The sequence below is a fragment of the Aethalodelphis obliquidens genome, unplaced genomic scaffold, assembly GCF_003676395.1.
Source record: "Aethalodelphis obliquidens isolate GAN/ISIS:26980383/991018 unplaced genomic scaffold, ASM367639v1 scaffold9, whole genome shotgun sequence".
Classification (NCBI taxonomy): domain Eukaryota; kingdom Metazoa; phylum Chordata; class Mammalia; order Artiodactyla; family Delphinidae; genus Aethalodelphis; species Aethalodelphis obliquidens.
Genome location: NW_020837953.1, coordinates 34,164,015 through 34,180,619, shown reverse-complemented (window position 1 = coordinate 34,180,619; position 16,605 = coordinate 34,164,015). Strand labels below are relative to the sequence as shown.

The 16,605-nt window shown below is 55.6% G+C and overlaps 1 protein-coding gene across 1 annotated transcript in view; it reads right to left on the bottom strand.

Moving 5' to 3' along the window:
• Nucleotides 1-8,657, bottom strand: part of MYOM3 (myomesin 3) — a 44,919-nt gene extending 36,262 nt beyond the window's left edge. Inside the window, exons 1-6 of the mRNA XM_027109740.1 lie at nt 8,485-8,657; nt 8,121-8,201; nt 7,239-7,398; nt 6,372-6,529; nt 2,649-2,744; nt 937-1,025 (exon numbers count right to left, since the gene is read on the bottom strand). Coding sequence (XP_026965541.1) covers nt 937-1,025; nt 2,649-2,744; nt 6,372-6,529; nt 7,239-7,398; nt 8,121-8,201; nt 8,485-8,645 — 745 coding nt within the window. The 5' untranslated portion in view covers nt 8,646-8,657. The remainder of the gene's footprint in view (nt 1-936; nt 1,026-2,648; nt 2,745-6,371; nt 6,530-7,238; nt 7,399-8,120; nt 8,202-8,484) is intronic.
• Nucleotides 8,658-16,605: the final 7,948 nt, after the last annotated feature.

Here is a 16,605-nt window from a genome sequence, read left to right as displayed (position 1 = left end):
TCTGGGCACTGCCTATAGGAACGGCTCAGATTCCACCCAGAGAGCCTGGCCTGGCAGCGGGGACAGCTGCCTACCAAGAGCGATTTGGGGAACAAGGCAGAGGGGTGGAGAGGCTGTGAAGGACAGTTTAAGAAGGTCCGATGAGAGGCTGGGGACTGTCTGCTGCTCAGTGTGTGTGTGTGTGTGTGTGTGTGTGTGTGTGTGTGTTTGTGTGTTTGTGTGTGTGTGCAGCTTCTCTCAGGGCCCTGAGGGCAAAGCCTTGGGCTCAAAGGTGTGGCCTTCTGGGCTGGGCTCGGCCCTGATCCAGCCAAGTTTTACCTAAACCATCTCATTTAATCCACAGGAGTATCTGAGGGAGGCGGTAGGATGCCCCCTTTGCAGGTGGGGAGGTCAGGTAAGTGAGACGGCACCCAGGCTCACACGGCCGGTCAGCGCCAGAGGCAGCAGGTGGACGGGGGCCTGAAGGAGTCCTGAGTGTCTCCTCTGCCTCCTGCTGTGATTAACCTCCAGGAGGGACCTGAGCCCACTGGGGAATATGCACCAGAAGCCAAAAGGGGCAGTGGGGGTCAGGAGGGGACTTGGTAGGAATCGACCTTTGCCCCTGAGGACCGCTGGTAGCCAGGCCGCCCTCCCAGAGGCCCTGAGCTGGATCTGGACCCAAGCCCAGCTCGATGGGATGAGCATGCTCTTTGGGGACAGGCAGGTGGGGTCCCCTTGAACAGGGATGTAGGTTGTACAGTCTGAGGGCGGAGGATCTCACTTGCTCTGAAGGCCCTGGGGAGCAGGAATCCCGGTGGCTGCCCTGGTCACCTGATCCCAGACCAAATACCCCTGGGCTGGGGGTCCCTCCCCGAGTCTGGCGCAGACTCATGTCCTCATCTGCTCATCTGGGGTTTGCTGTGGGCTTTCTGGCCTGTTGGTGATGGCAGGACTCACTGCGGACAAGGACTTTGGCGAAGGAGGAGGCCTGGCCGTAGGCGTTCTTGACCATCACTGTGTAGGTGCCTGCGTCCTCAATGGTGCATCTGAAAAGCAGGGAGGGAGATGTTCCCCCCGGGACGGCTGGGCTCCACGGGAAACTCAAGTCCCCGTGCAGGTGGGGTGTGGGGGGAAGGGGGGGGGTTAACAGGAAGGCCTGGGGGAGGACTTCAGGCTCTAGGTCAGGGCCTGCCTCTGAGAAGCTGGGGGTCTTTGGGCTGCCACTGTCCCTCTCCAGGCCTCCAGGTCCTCCTTTGAAAATCTCGGGATGTAACAGCAGCCTAAACCACCTCAGGTGAAAGTGCTTTGAAAATATGATTGTTATCAGAACACTTAAGCTAAGTGACTTGTCCAGAGTCCCAGAGCAACTGGAATTCAACCGAGCTTCGAGGGGACGAGCCCTCCCCCAGGCACGGCCTCTGGCCCTATCAACACCTCCAGAGCAGAACCCTGGAGCTGGAGCTGCCCCAGGTACACTGCCAGTCTGTGCCAGAACTGGGCTGGATGCCTAGGGGTTCTCAACCGCAGGCCTGGTTTTCACCACCAGCCAGGCCAGCCTTGTCTTGTTCCCAGTGGAGGCTTGGGCCAGCTCCACCCCAGGGCACCACGGTGGCAAAGAGGGTAGATGGTAGGACACAAGTCACATATCCAACCCCATCAGCAAGCAGAGAGGCCCCTCGGTGCCCCCTCCCCTCCCCTCGCTGCTCGGGGCAGGAATCCCTCTCGTTTCAAGGGCCGGTTCCATGTGTCCCTCCAGGCTGCCCAGCCCTGCATGCTCTCCCCGACTGTGCAGCCCACGGGGCGCCTCCCTTTGCAGCCTTGGATGGTCAGGTATTTATGTCCATGTAGCCTCACTTTGCTTCTCGAGGGTCCTGTTCATATTTGTGTCTCTGAAGCCCGAGTTGCTTGAGGTGGAGGGTTTGGTGTATTGGAAAGAACCCAGATGGAGAGAACTGACTCAAACCCAGGCCCTGCCCTGTACAGGCTGCGCAAGACACTTAATCTTTCAGAGCCTCCGTTTTCTCACCTGTAAGACGGACAGAACAACCCTTCCCTGCATTGTGGAGAATGGTGGTGGGCATTATGTGTAAAGCAGCGAGCGCAGGGCTTAGCACCCGGAGGAATTCAACCCCTGGCAGCTCGTACGCATAATGCACACTTCGGGGCCGACTGTGCTCCAATTCTCCCTCCATACGTCCTGCCTCTTCTTTTAAAACCATGCTCAAGACTCACCACCTCCTAAAACGCCTGCCTAACTCTCTCCTTCCAGCTGCTCCCCCTTGCACGTGTGTGTGTGTGTGTGTGTGTGTACGTGTGTTTTCTCTCCTCCAGCAAGGAGCTCTCCCTGCATGCCTAGCTCAGCATTCATTCAGTCCTTGCTGCTAGCCTCTGAGTCCAAATTTTTCACCGTGTATCCCAAGGCTTTAGAATCATATGGGGGTGTTTGTTAAATACAAATGCCTGGGCCGCACTTCAGAACTAGTTAATCTGACTCTCTGAGGGCAAAAGGAGGGTACATCCCACAAATCAGTATTTTAACAAGCACCCCAGATACTTCTGAAGATGAGGCTGACTTGGTTCATAGCTCCGAGGAAGGGTTTGGATTCATCGCTCTGGCCGTGGTAGTGCTAGGACTGGGGGCCGCGGGTCTCTAGGGCTCATGGTCCTACCTCCTAATCTCCAGTGTCAGCAGTCCATAGTTATTGGTGATTCGGTACTTTCCGGCAGGGAAGAGGCGGAGATCAATTCGCATGTCATTTTTGTACCTGTAGAGACACAGTGGTGTGTGGAAGGCAGTGTGATTCTGTGTGGGAAGGATCCCGAGCCTCTCAGACCTGGATTCCAACCTCGGCTTTGTGCTGCTTACCTGTGTGACCCAGGGCAGCACTTTCGCTGCTCTGAACCTCAGTTTTCCTCATCTGTGAAATGGGAATAATAATTGCACTGACCTTGTAGGGTTGTTGTGATGATTAAATGGGATAAGATATGTAAAGCTTGAAGACTATACATATCACTGGTCCCCAACCTTTTTGGCACCAGGGACTGGTTTCGTGGAAGACAATTTTTCCACAGACCGGGAGGGGTGGGGAGGGGGATGGTTCAGGGGTCGGGAATCCCTGCTGTAGATGCTCAAGGGTTCATTCTCTTCTGGAGGGCGAGAAGAGGGAGCTGTCATTAGGGGTATCTGCCCCTCCCCCTACCAATGGTATCTCCCAAAGACCAGGCCCCAGCTTTTCCTTCCTCTCTGAAGGGGGTACCAAGGAAAGTTCCCCATCCCTACCTTCTTGTCAACCCCAAGGACAGCAGTTCTTGATCTCAGTTCTTGTTAAAATCACTAGAGGAAGCTTTAACAATCTCCATGCTCAGAGTCTGAACGTAAGCCTTTGAGAATTTGCTCCAGAAACTGCTCATTGGTCTCCCGTAGCCATTCGCCCTCTTATTCTAAATTAAATATGACATGTTTCTTAGCCTCTCTTTCTGCTAAGTGTGGCCATGTGACTAAACTAAGTCTTGTCAGCAGAAAGTAAGTACAAGCTTCTGATGACATCCTTTGCCCCTTTTCCCAGCATCTTTCCCTCCATTCTGCGGCAAGAATATGGCCATGAGGGCTGCATCTCGAACCAGGAAGGCCTGTGCCCTGAAGCAGTGTGAGGGAACAGGGCTGCGTCCCTGAGGAATCTGTGGTAGAGTTGCCACAGCAGCCCTGCCCTGTCTACATCAGACATTTACATGAAAGAAAAAAAAGATCTATCTTATTTAAGCCTTAAAAAAATCTCCATGCCCAGTCTCAAGCCCAGATCAATGAAATCAGAGTTTCTGGGCATGGGAACTAGGTATCAGTAATTTTTTAAATTTCCCAGGTGATTCCCGAGCATGGCCCTGCAGATCGCCCTGCCCCGCTCTACCCTGGATACTTCCTTTTGTTTTCTGTGAACTCTGGGGTCTGGTTTTATCTGCCACAGGCACTGAACAATGAGGTGGCCTTGTGTCTGTCCACAGCCCACTGGGGTATGTTCTGGAAGCCTGAGGAGTCGGGGTTGGCAAGTGAATGTCTGTGAAAATTAGCTTGCTGTGTGACCTTGGGCAAATCAGTCCCCCTCTCTGGGCCTCTGTGTCCATGAGAACTTTGCATGAAAAATCAGCCCCAGTGGTGGTTGAGTTCAAAGAGGAGGCCTTGGCCAAGAGAGGGCGCCCCAACCTCAGTACATCACCTTCCTTGGACAGCACCCCCCCCCCCCGTTTGTCTCCATGGCAACCAAACAGTGCTGTGCCCACGCCCCACTACACAGCCCCCAGGCTGTGACCTCTTCTGAAAGGAACCCAACTAAGTCTCCTGTGGGGAGGATGGTGCCTAATCTGCATGCCCAATCTTTCCACATCTCCCAGGCCTGGGGGCCAAGGTCAGCGCCCCCACCCGCCAGCTGTCAGGAACATTCCAGACAACTCAGCCTGGCCAGCTTTCTGCCTTTCCCAGAAAAAGCAGCAGCTGCAGCTCTGGGCACAACCTGGGCAGCCAGAGACCTGAGGTCTCATTTTGTCCCCCTCTGGGCTTCAGTCTCCTGCCTGTACAGCAGGCCTTTGAAGGATGAGGCTGAATGGCAGCCAATCATAAAACAGCATTAAGTGAGACAGCTAAGGCGAGGCACCCAGCCCAGAGCCTGGCTCAGAGAGGCCCACATAAAAGAGTGAGATTTCTATTATTTTTCTAGGTTTATTTTTCCCCTACATATTCTGGTGTGTTTCCCCCCCCCCCCTTTATTTTTTTAATTTTTAAGTTTTTGGCCATGCGGCTTGTGGGATCTTAGTTCCCCCACCAGGGATCGAACCTATGCCCCTGGCAGTGAAAGCGCCGAGTCCTACCACTGGCCAGCCAGGAATTCCCCATATTTTGGTGTGAGATTTTACTTTTGAAGGCGGCTTGGCCTGGGAGAGTGATTCTGACATTAATCAATTGTGGCCAGGGCCCACTTCTGCAGTATAAACATAGCCAGCCTGGGCCTTGCCTAACTCGCCTGAAGTTGCCCCTGCATTCAGGAAGTGCTCAATAATTGGTGAATGAATGGACTCGCCTGACAAGCCTGGGCAGCCAGTATCTTCCTGCTGACCGGGGGGCTGGGTCTCTACCAGGGCCCGGGCAGAGCTCTGGAGGCCAATCCCAGGATGATGTGTGGCCCTGCCGGAGGTAACTGATGATGGGAAACCAGATCCCAAAGCCAGGAGCCCCGGGGGCCACCTGAGTCCCTCTGGCTGGAGGTGGGCCTGGCCTTGGCCTCTGCCACTTACAAAGAATGCTCAGCTCCTTGTTGTGGCAACCTTGCTGGCAAGGGTGGAAACAAGACTCCTTCCCAAGAGGTTCCCATGGCATGGCTTAGATGTGGGCCTCAGTGCCAGGGCAGGGCAGGGCAGGGCTTAGCTGCCAGGCCAGGCCAGCTGAGCAGCTGACCCCCACTTAGCCCAGGCTGGCTGTTGGGAGCAGTCCTCCTATCGGACTGCCTTGGTTCCCAAGGAATTTGAATGAATGCCACCTGGCAATGACCAGCCCCAAGGCCACCTCCCTCAGAACACTCTTCTTGATTGCTCTTGGCCTAAGCTCTTTTTCTTTCTCGGACTTCTGAGGCATTATATATGCTTTAAGGAAAAAAAAAAAAAAAGAAAAGCCAACTGGAATGATCACTTTCCTACTCTCCACCCCCACCTCCACCAGGCCCATTCAGGAGGCTCCTGCCTCTGCCCGCCTCCGCCAGCAAGGCTTCGACTCTGTGGTTCTGTCACGGGTTCACTCCCAGGAACGGCACCTCCTGCTTTCCCAGCACCTTTCAAGTTCTGAGGGCTTCCACGTTGTCGTGGCATTAAATCCTCAGCACGTGCAAGCCGGACAGGAGGTCTTCAACGCATTTTACAGAACAAGAAATGGAGGCAGGACCAGAGAGGTTAAGAGCCGTAGTTGAGACCACACACCAAATTGGCAGAGAGAGAGCGAGGCCTGAGCTCCTTCTCACTGCAGGGCCCCCGCCCTCCCTGCCTCCCCCCATCTTCCTGCAGCCCCAGGGATGTCCAGCTCAGAGCAGCTGCCTTCACATGCCACCAGAACCATATTTTTACAAGCGCTGGCTCCCCAGGCAGCCCAGACTTCTAGCCCCAGGCTGGCTGGGAGGCAGCTAAGAATAACCCCTCTTGAGCCTCCCCAGCAGCTGCTGCTCTGTTTGGGGAGGGCAGAGCTCAGGGTCTGTGGGTCTGCAGCTTTTCTAAGGCGGCAGGAACTTCTAGGGGAGGGGCCGGGTCCCTGGAAGGGAGGTGTTGGGTGTAAGGAACTCACACTCAGGGAACCCCAAGAGGCCCAGAGCATGGGGGCAGGGCAAGGACCCCTTCTCTCCTGCCCCCCGGGGGCTTACCAGGTGACCTGGGGTGGAGGCGAGGCCTGGACGGTGCAGGTCAGTAGGACCGTGGTGTGCTCCCAGACGGCGTGGGAGCGCAGCGGGATCCAGAACCAGGGCCCGCGTCCGGAACACAGATCCCTCAGCTCCTTGGCCTCCCGGACCTTCTTCTCTGTCTGGAGGTGGGAGGGGGCCTGTGACTTCTATGAGCCGGGGTACCACCTCTCCCCAGTCTTTGCTGTTACCTTTCCCCCGACACCCAGGCTCTGGAGTCGGGCCCACGTGGGCTGGAGCCGCGCACCCCCCCAACCAGCGGCTGAGAGGCAGCGTGCCACAGAGGGCAGGGCGTGGGGTCAAGGCCAAACGCTGCTACTTACTAGCTGTGAGACCATAGGCCAGTCCTCCATTTCCTTATCTGTAAAATGGGGATGATAATAATATTCCCCCACCCTCCTGTGGGGTTGCAGTGAGGATTAAATGAGTTAATATGTGAAAAACGTAGGCACTGATAACACCCATGTAAGTATTACAGCTATTGTTGTCCTGCCCAGGGAGGGGGTATGGAAGTGGCTTCAGATCCCTGACGTTTGTTAGGAGTAGCATTCCCTGAGGGCCTTCTGTGTTCTAGGCACTGGGAAAGTGACTTTACCAGCTTGATCTCATTTACTTCCCACCTCGACACCAAGCATCGGTACCACATACACCCATTTTACAAATGAGAAAACCGAGGCTCAGTTAGAATTATTGCTTGACCAAGGTCACGCAGCTAGAGGGTAGGGGCACTGGGATGTCCAGCTCTTCTTGAGAAGGGGGTAGGTTGAGTTGGCTGGCGTGTGATGGGTCTCAGTTTTCAGGGCCCTGGAGGCCCCAGCCCATCCCTCTCACCCGCCATCTCAGCGCCTTCCGGTCTCGCCTCTGGCGCAGCAGCCACTGGGTCCGTAGGAAGGCGATCTCCGTCCTCTCCCACTCATTGCCGAAGCCCACCCGCTTCTGCCCTCTCTCCTCCAGCTGCACGGTGCTGGTCTGGCGCCTCAGCTGGGCCTCCCTGCGGTGACGGAGGCCATCAGGGGTGGAGACCCTGGGGGTGGTGACGTGGGGACGCCCTGGCCCTGCCTTCCCCACGCCCAGCACTGCCGGCCACACTTAAAGCTTCTTGAGGACAAGGGCAACTTTTAATCCTCTCTTGCCTCCAGAATGCCCTGCGTGGGTCCGGCTTTTAGAAGGTGCGTAATGAATATGATTGATCCAGGTCACGAGGCTCTTTCACAAGCCATCGTTCCTCTCGTTTTCACTGCAAGCAGGTGGACAGGTCTTAGTCTCCCCGTTCTACAGGGTAGGGACCTGAGGCTGGGTAACCTGCTCCAGGCCAGCCAGGACCAGGACCCAGGCCTCCTGATGCTCTCAGGCTCAGAGGCCTTCCCATCTCGGGCCTCGTGTCCAAAACGTGGGCTGCTTTCCTTGTTCCTCCTCTCCCCATCCCCGCCTCCTTCCCCGCCACGGAAGCCGGGTGGTGAAGTACAGACCCCCAACAGCCTCTCCCCTGGGGACGCTCCCTCACTACTGCCTGAGGGCTCATCCAGAGGGTGGTGCAGAGGACCTTGTGGTCAGTCAGCCCCGGGCTTAAACCTCTGACTAGCCGCTTACTCTAGATGTGTAACTTCGGGCAGGTTCTTTAAGCTGAGTGTGGGAGCCCAGTGGGGAGGCAGAGGACTGGACAGGACGACCTCTTCCCGGCCCAGGGCTCTCTGGCAAGGTCACCTGACTTACCACGACGTCTCTGAGGAGGCCGTCAGAGCCAGGGCTGCTGCGAGGGCGTAGTCTGCCGCGCTGAACTGATACTCTTCCTCGCTGCCCCCGGGAAAAGAGAGGTCATGGCTCCTGCAGGTTTGGCTGGGGGTCTGGCTGGGGGATCCATCCTCCTACCTCGGGGTACTAGCAGGCACCCTCGTTCCTCACACCGGGCTCTCAGAAAGCAGGGCTGTGCCTGTCTCCTCAAACTCAAGTACACAGAGGTCAGGGCTACGCCTCCCCCCGCAGACCGGGGCCTCCAGAGAGCAGAGCTGCGCCTCCCCGGCGGGCCAAGGGCCCTGGGGGAAGCGCAGGGGCTGGGCTGGGTCCCCGAGGCTCCCACCTGCTGCGGAAGGTGCGTTTCCGCGTGGAGGAGCCCATCCGCAGGCTGTGCTGCTGCTCAGATTTCTGCTCTTCCTCGTGGCGGTGCTCCAGCCTGTGCATCGCCACGGCCTGGGGTGCCCGGGGCTCCCCCGTACCTCCCGGGCTCTGAGGCAGAGTCATGGCTGCAAGAGCGACGACCTGCCGAGCCAAGGTACACGGTCACTCCACCAGGCGTCCACCCGCCCCTTCCCCGTGGGGTCCGCCAGCATCTCTGGAGGTTTGCCGGTAGGGGTTCTCTCTCCCGTGGGCAGACAGGGGAGCTCAGGCCCGATGTGGGGGGACCCGCCCAGGTGACAGAGGCAGGCTTTGCACTCTCAGCCTGGCTTGTCCACCACTCCATGTGCTGCCCCAGTGGCTCCCGGCTTCCAGCGGCACCTGCCCCCATCCCCCACCCCCCGCCACATGACCTGGGCAAGGCCCTCCCTTCTCCGGCTCTCAGCTTCCCAGACAGTGAGGGATTGAGCACTCTGATGTCCAGGCCGTGGAGAGGCAGGCGAGGAGAGTGGGGGACCCCCAGCTAGCTAGCTCTGGGTTCTTTGCACTAAATTCCTTCCCAGAACTGGGGTGCGGTGTCACCACCAGGCCTCTGAGGGCCCTCTGGCGTTGAAGCTCTAGGATGCCTGGTGGACGCCCTGGAGTGGCTTCCAGTCCTTCTCCAGGTGGGAATTTGGGGCCAGGCCTCTGACCTGGGAGGCCCTGAGGTAGACCCTGGCCGTGAAGGCGGAGGAAGAAGGGGGGCCCACCCCCTCAGCCCTCTCCTGTCTGCTTCCACGAGGTCCGGCTCTGCCCTGTCCGTGCCTCTCCCTCGGGGCCTGCTGGCTATGGCGGAGTGTGCGTGCGGGACTGTGTTCTGACCTGGGTGTGAACTTGCCCGTGGGGGACCATTTCTCTAAGTCCATGATGTGGTAGGTGGGCCCGCTGACCTCATCAGAGATCCTTGGCCTAAAAGGGCCTGTTCTGAGGTGTCAGGGGGCTCAGGCTGCCAAGGGTCAATTTTATTGGGATTTGATCCTTCCGGTTCCTAAAAGTTTGCTCACTTTGGGCATCCACAAAGGACACCCAAGGCAGACTGGGTTGCTGCGGAGTGTTCGCCGAGACCAAGGGCTGCCCGTGAGGCTTCTGGCCTCCTACAGCGACCTCAGCTGAACACAACGGCACAGGCACCCCTTGGGCTTCCCATCCGCTTCCTCCTGAGAAGGAGGGTCTGCCTGCACCCAGAGAATGACTGGCCTGCCCTTTCTGTCCCTTCCTCCTCACAGCCAAGGAGAGAGCCGCTGGGTACCACCCTGCGGAGGCAGGCCCCCGGCTTTCCTGGGACACATGGCCCCGGCCCCAGCAGCTGAGGGTTAACGTTCCCTGGCATCGGCTGCTGGCTCCCTTCCCCGGATGCTCTGTTCCTGATTGGCGCAGCAGGGCAGGCCTGGCGCTCATCCCTGAACTCCAGGGCCGCCTGCAACCAGACCCCTGGCTTTAGTGGATGAGCCATCGATTCTTTTTAAAGCGATGACTGAGGCTAAGGATTAGGCAGCAAGGAGGAGATCGCAGCTTCCCAGTCCTGCCCCCAGAGTGCCGTGTGCCTGCTGCGGAGGGGTCAGCAGGGTGTGGTCGGCCAGAAAGGGAAATCGTCCCCCATGCCCGCCCCGGAGGGTGCAAAGCCGCGGGCCAGGGGTCCTGCTGTGTGACTTTCCCCACCCACTCCACTTTCCTCCCAAGCCTCGGTCTGTCTGCTGCCCACCAGCCCTGCCCCGCCCGGTCCCCTGACAGCATCCCTCAGTGAGAGGGGGCAAGGAGGCCTCTCCTATTCCTCAGGAGTGGAAGAGACGCGCACCAAGCCACAGTGACTCAGAGCCCTGATGGCAGAAAGCTGGGTCCTGTGGGCGGGAGCGGAGACACAGCCTGCCCAGCCTGGGATGTGCTCTTAATGCTCCCACCAGCTTCCGAGGCTGGAGTGCTGGCCTCGGTTTCATACCAGTGAGCCCAGGCTGGATGAATGCCCTCCCCGCCTTGCCGTGCGGGCCCTCCGGGCTTGCGCTCATCCCCTGCCTGCCGGGCCGGCCAAGCAGGGCTCCGCCAGGACTGCTCTAGGTTTGCTGGACCTGCCGGTCCACCTCGGTCCCTGCTGATGCCTGCTTCCTACAGGAAAGCCTCCACTTCTCAGGGCATCCCCAAGTGATGTGTGTGCGCGTGTGTGTGTGTTTTGTAGCTTTCACATCACAGAAGGCTCAGCTCAGAAGACCCAGGGCCACACAGAACAGTGTGATGGGGCAGAGATTTTTTCTAGAATCCCCTCTCATTTCCACTTGGGATGATACCCAAGCACATGTATACTTTTGCTTTCCAAATCTCCCAGGATCCTTTCCCAACACACACACACACACACACACACACACGCACACGCACACACACACACACACACACACACTCCACTTGCCAAAGGAAAGCTGAGGGTCTCATTATCTGGAGGTCTCCCTCCCCACCCCTGATCCCTGGAGGTGACTCACAGAAGCAGCCGTGCCCGCTTAGTGTCTCTGGGGAGAAGATTCCAGAGGATGAGAGGGTCCTTGATTTCTTCTTGCCCTGGACTCAGCGGGGACCGGGAGAAGAATGTGATCTTGGAGCCTGCACGGGCCTTAAATATAGCAGCGCTGAAGCAGTGTGATGATAATGGATGAGAACTATGGGGGGGGGGGGGTGCCGACAGAGGGAGGGGCCGTTCCCTGGGTCCAGCATTGCCAAGACGGCAGCAACAGGTGGAGCTGTCCCCACCCCCACCCCCACCCAAAGACAGCTCCTCCCCTCGGCTCCATCCCCACTGCAGTGGAAAGGAGCTCATAGCTCAGGCCTGGTTGTATGGAAAACAGATCAGGGGAGGTTTTCTCAGCTGCTGGGAGCTCTGATCTGAATTCCACCTCCCCCCGCCCTGCCCACCACCGTGACAGGTGCTTTGGGGAAGACCCTCAGCTTCTCTCATCTGATTCCCCTTCTGAAAATGGAGATAGTGAGGCTGGGCCCCCAGACTTTGTGAAGACATGGAGGGGATGTGACCTAAAAATGAGTCTTCAGTGCTCATAAGTTATCACTGGCGAAAATGGAAGTGGGTTTCTTCTCATCTCTCTACACAGCCCCCTCCAGCAGCTGCTGACCAGCCCCGCCCGGCCACACTGGGGTATGTGCGAGGGTGTGTGCAGGGGTGTGGCACAGGCAGGACAGGAGGGGAAGCCTTTTCCTCCTTCACTGTCCAAAGTTCTCAGGCGTCCCGAGTGGCCACTGTGGGAACTTTCTTCCCCACCTTTGCTCGCCCTGCTCCCATCTCAATTTTTTCCCCTCATGTTCATTCATACCTAGGCCTGGTGGGCACTGAGGATGCAGAAGGGAAAAGATAAGATGCCTGACGTTAGGAAATAAGCCCTAATCTAGACGCGGACACAGGCAGTTACAACAGGACGTGATGACGAAGATACACCTGAGCCAGGTCTCGGGGGATGAGCAGGTTTGGGGGAGGCTGCGCCCCAGTGCAGAGACACAGCTTCCCTCCTGGCCTCCTCCTGGGACCTCGGGGGGGCCCAGCAGCACTGTGCCTGTCATTCTTCCTAGTGCCTTGGGGACCCCTCAGGAGAGGGTGTTGGGGAGAGAATACACAAGTGAGCTCTTCAGACAGAATCTCAGTCTCCTAAAAGGGAACCCTCACGCACTACTGGTAAGAATGCAAATTGGTGCAGCCACTATGGAAAACTGTATGGAGGTTCCTTGAAAAATTCGATAGAACTACCATATGATCTAGCAATTCCACTCCTGGGAATATATTTAAAAAATGAAAACATTAATTCGAAAAGATACATGCACCCCAGTGTTCATGGCAGCATTATTTACAATTGCCAAGATATGGGAGCAACCTAAGTGTCCATCAACAGATGACAGGATAAAGAAGATGTGGTGTATGTATACAATGGAATACTACTGAGCCATAACAAAGAATGAAATGTTGCCATTTGCAGCAACACGGATGGACTTGGAGGGCATTATGCTAAGTGAAATAAGTCAGACAGAGAAAGACAAATAATGTATGATATCACTTATATGTGGAATCTAAAAAATAAAACGAACTAGTGAATATAACAAAAAAGAAACAGACTCACACATATAGAGAACAAACTAGTGGTTACCAGTGGGGAGAGAGAAGGGGGGAGGGGGAAGATAAAGGTAGGGGATTAAGAGGTAAAAAATACTGTGTATAAAATAAATAAGCTACAAAGATATATTCCCTGTATAACACAGGGAATATGCAATATTTTATAATAACTATAAATGGACTATAACCTCTAAAGTTGTGAATCACTATATTGTACACCTGAAACTTATGTAATATTGTACATCAAATATACTTCAATAAAAAATATTAAAATAGGGCCTCCCTGGTGGCGCAGTGGTTGAGAGTCCGCCTGCCGTTGCAGGGGACACGGGTTCGTGCCCTGGTCCGGGAAGATCCCACATGCCGCGGAGCGGCTAGGCCCTTGAGCCATGGCCGCTGAGCCTGCGCGTCTGGAGCCTGTGCTCCGCAACGGGAGAGGCCACAACAGTGAGAGGCCCGTGTACCGCAAAAAATAAAAAATAATAATAATAATAATTAAAAAAAAAATTCTCAGTCTCCTGCCCTATTTGAAACCCCCTTCCTACGCATCTCCCTTCCTTCCTGGATGCAGCATTAAGAGCATCTTTGGGTGGAGACCATTTGATGGCTCTCTCCCATTTTTTTTTTTAATTTATAAATTTATTTATTTTTGGCTGCATTGGGTCTTCGTTGTTGCACGCGGGCTTTTCTCTAGTTGCGGCGAGTGGGGTGCTACTCTTCGTTGTGGTACGCAGGCTTCTCACTGCAGTGGTTTCTCTTGTTGCGGAGCACGGGCTCTAGGCACGCGGGCTGCAGTAGTTGTGGCACACGGGCTCAGTAGTTGTGGCTCACGGACTCTAGAGCGCAGGCTCAGTAGTTGTGGCGCACGGGCTTAGTTGTTCCGTGGCATGTGGGATCTTCCTGGACCAGGGCTTGAACCCGTGTCCCCTGCATTGGCAGGCGGATTCGTAACCACTGCGCCACCAGGGAAGCCCTCTCTCCCATTTTATACTGACCCAACATAGGAAGGGATTTCCAAGACCCACATTTATACATTCATCGTGAGGAGTGAGTGTGAATCTGTTTTACAGCCAAGAGGTGTGGGCTTCCAACCCAGCACGAGACAGACATTTAAACTGCTTCTATAACCCCTTCCCCCCAAAGCAGCCTGATGGAGGTGCCCCCGCCTACTAGCTCTATGACCTTGGGCAAGTCACTTAGCCATTTTGGTTTTATCACCTGTGCAGTGGGCTCAATGATGCCTGCTTTGCAGTCTGATTGCAAAGATTCAAATAGGGAATGTGGAGCCTGTGGTGCAATGTCTGGCACCCAGCAACATTTGCTAAGTGAGAGCTCCACCAATAACTGCACGACTCTAGGCGTGCTGAGAGCTTTCTCTGCCCCTCCTTCTGGGTGTGGGATTCCCATGTACTCCATGTACCCTAACCCAATGATGGCCTCCCTCCTCCTGATGTGCCTTAATGTGAGCACAGCTAGCCCTCAGGCCATGAGGCTGAGCAGAGGTCAGACTTGGAGGTATAGGAACCTTGGTTTAAATCCCAACCTCAGGACTTCCCTGGTGGTCCAGTGGTTAAGAATCTGCGCACCCAATGCAGGGGGCCTGGGTTCGATCCCTGGTCAGAGAACTAGATCCCGCATGTCACAACCAAGAGCCTGAATGCTGCAACGAAGATCCCACGTGCTGCAATTAAGACCTAGCGTAGCCAGATAAATAAATATTAAAAAAAAAAAAATCCCCACCTCTGGCACCTGTACTAATGGGGGGATCTTGGCCTCCTTTCTGGGCCGTTTCTTTATCTGCAAATTGTATGCAAGCTCTAAGACAACAGGGAACTTGCCTGCCTGTCTTGTTCACTGTATCCCTAGCCCCAGGAACAGTGCCTGGCATACAACTGGGTCCTTGATATATGCTTTTTTCCTTTCTTTCTTTCTTTCTTTTTTTTTGGTCACGCCATGTGGGATCTTAGTGCCCCGACCAGGGATGGAACCCGTGTGTGCCCCCTGCAGTGGAAGTGCGGAGTCCTAACCACTGGGCCGCCAGGGAATTCTCCGTGTATGCTTGTCAAAAATGAACGAATGAATACCTATCTTGCAGAATGTTTATGATATTCAAATGAGGTTAAAATGCGTGAAATGCCTGGTATAGTATTTAACTCATGGCTAGTACTTCTTAAATATTTCATTCTTTCTCCCCTCCTTTTCCCTTTCGTTGCCCTCCCTGGACTTATGAATATTACGGACAATCATTTGAACCCTATTCCACCTGCCAACCACCCTGAACCTCCACACCATTGTCTGACAGCAACCAAACTGTTTTTGGCTGATGGCCCCACCTGGTGGTCAAGTGGAGAACTGTCTGGTCCAATGCGTTCTCCCACTACCTCCTTTCTCCCTGCTTTAGTCTCCCTTCCCTCCCTCTGCTGTTCTCACACTTCAGTTAATTCCAGTTACTGTTCTTCTCACACTAGCAGGTCAAAACGCATATTCCTTATGCCCCTTCCTCCTTAGAGTGGGAAGGGAAGATCAGCTGAGGGCCTGAGGGTGTGGGGATGGGGTCTCAGAGCTGTGTCCCTCTGTCCAGGCTGACACTCAGACTGCGGATGGGCACAGAGGGATCCGGCCTTGCCCTCCAGGACTCTGGAGGAGCCCTCGTCCCCGACAGCCCTATTCTCTGGGTGGAAATTCAGGCAACCCCTGTGTGTTCTTGGGGCTGGGGGGTTGGGAGGCCAGGGATCTGTAGCCATCCCAGGGTGAAATACCACCCCTTGTTGCAGCTCCCCAGCTCCCATACAGGGGAGGAGATGGGGGTGGCTCTAGGGGGATGATTTGAGGCCACAAGATAGGAAAACTATGGTATAAGAGCATGGTTCCCTCCACTTGCCTAAGAGGAATCGTCAAAGGAGTTTACTGAGAATCCGGATTCCCCAGTCGCTATGGATTCAGCAGGTCTGGGCTAGGGCTGAAGAAGCTGAATTTTTAGTAAGCTCCTCAGGGGATTCTCATGGTGAGGCAAGTTTAGGAAACCATCTTGGGCAAGAAGCCCCTCTGCGCCACATTTTCCTCCTCTGTAAAATATCTGTAATTCGGCCTATTAGGGCAGGTGAATGGAAGAACGAGGCAGCGAGGACAGGAACCTCCCAGCAGCGGGGTCGAGTTCCTCCTCCTCTGACTTCTTCTCGTGCAGCCACTGCTGGACTGCTATTCGTTTGCTCCTGGGCTGGGTTCTGCCTGCCTTGGAGGCAGGTGATACCTCACAGACTCACCTTTCTCTGGACTGCGCGGGGCAAGGCTGTGGAGAGTCCTGGTGGTGGAGTCAAAGCCTAGGACACTCAGGAATGCCAGCGTCCCCACCCAGCTCTGGGGCCTTGGACACTCTGTCCCCTAGCTGGTAGCCTGAGCTGCCTGCCTGGGAGGCCAGAGACCTGAGCGGGTGTGCAGCCTGGTGGGGACAGGGCCAGCCTGAGGAGGGTCACAGGACCCAGAGAGTCATGGACTGTAGGAACGACTGTCACCCCAAGGAGCTTAGAGAGCTTTGTGGCTTGTGAGTTGGAAGAGGTGTTTATGACTTTTAGTAAAAAATCCTCTGACACCCTGGCCCTCTCACCTGGTGAGAACAGTCCAACTGTTAAGCTGTTTTCCACGACTAAACAAGGTGAGACAGTCAACCTTTGGCCAAGTTCACCCTGAGTGACAGGAAGCCGGCTTGTTTGTAGTTTGGGGGAAGGGAGCAGTCATTAGGGCCAACGTAGAAGCTGCCGGGAGGAGAAAGGGCTGGGGGTGTTGGAGAGGGCGGTCCCTCCCTCTGCTATGGAGATATTGGGTCTAAACCAGTGACCCTGAAGAGATGTTAAATATTAATTACAAACAGATAAGGACAGTGCTCCCGGGTGCTGTGTCGCAGGGAGGGGAGGGGTGAAGAGGAGGGGGCACGTACTGGGTACAGAGGAGGGA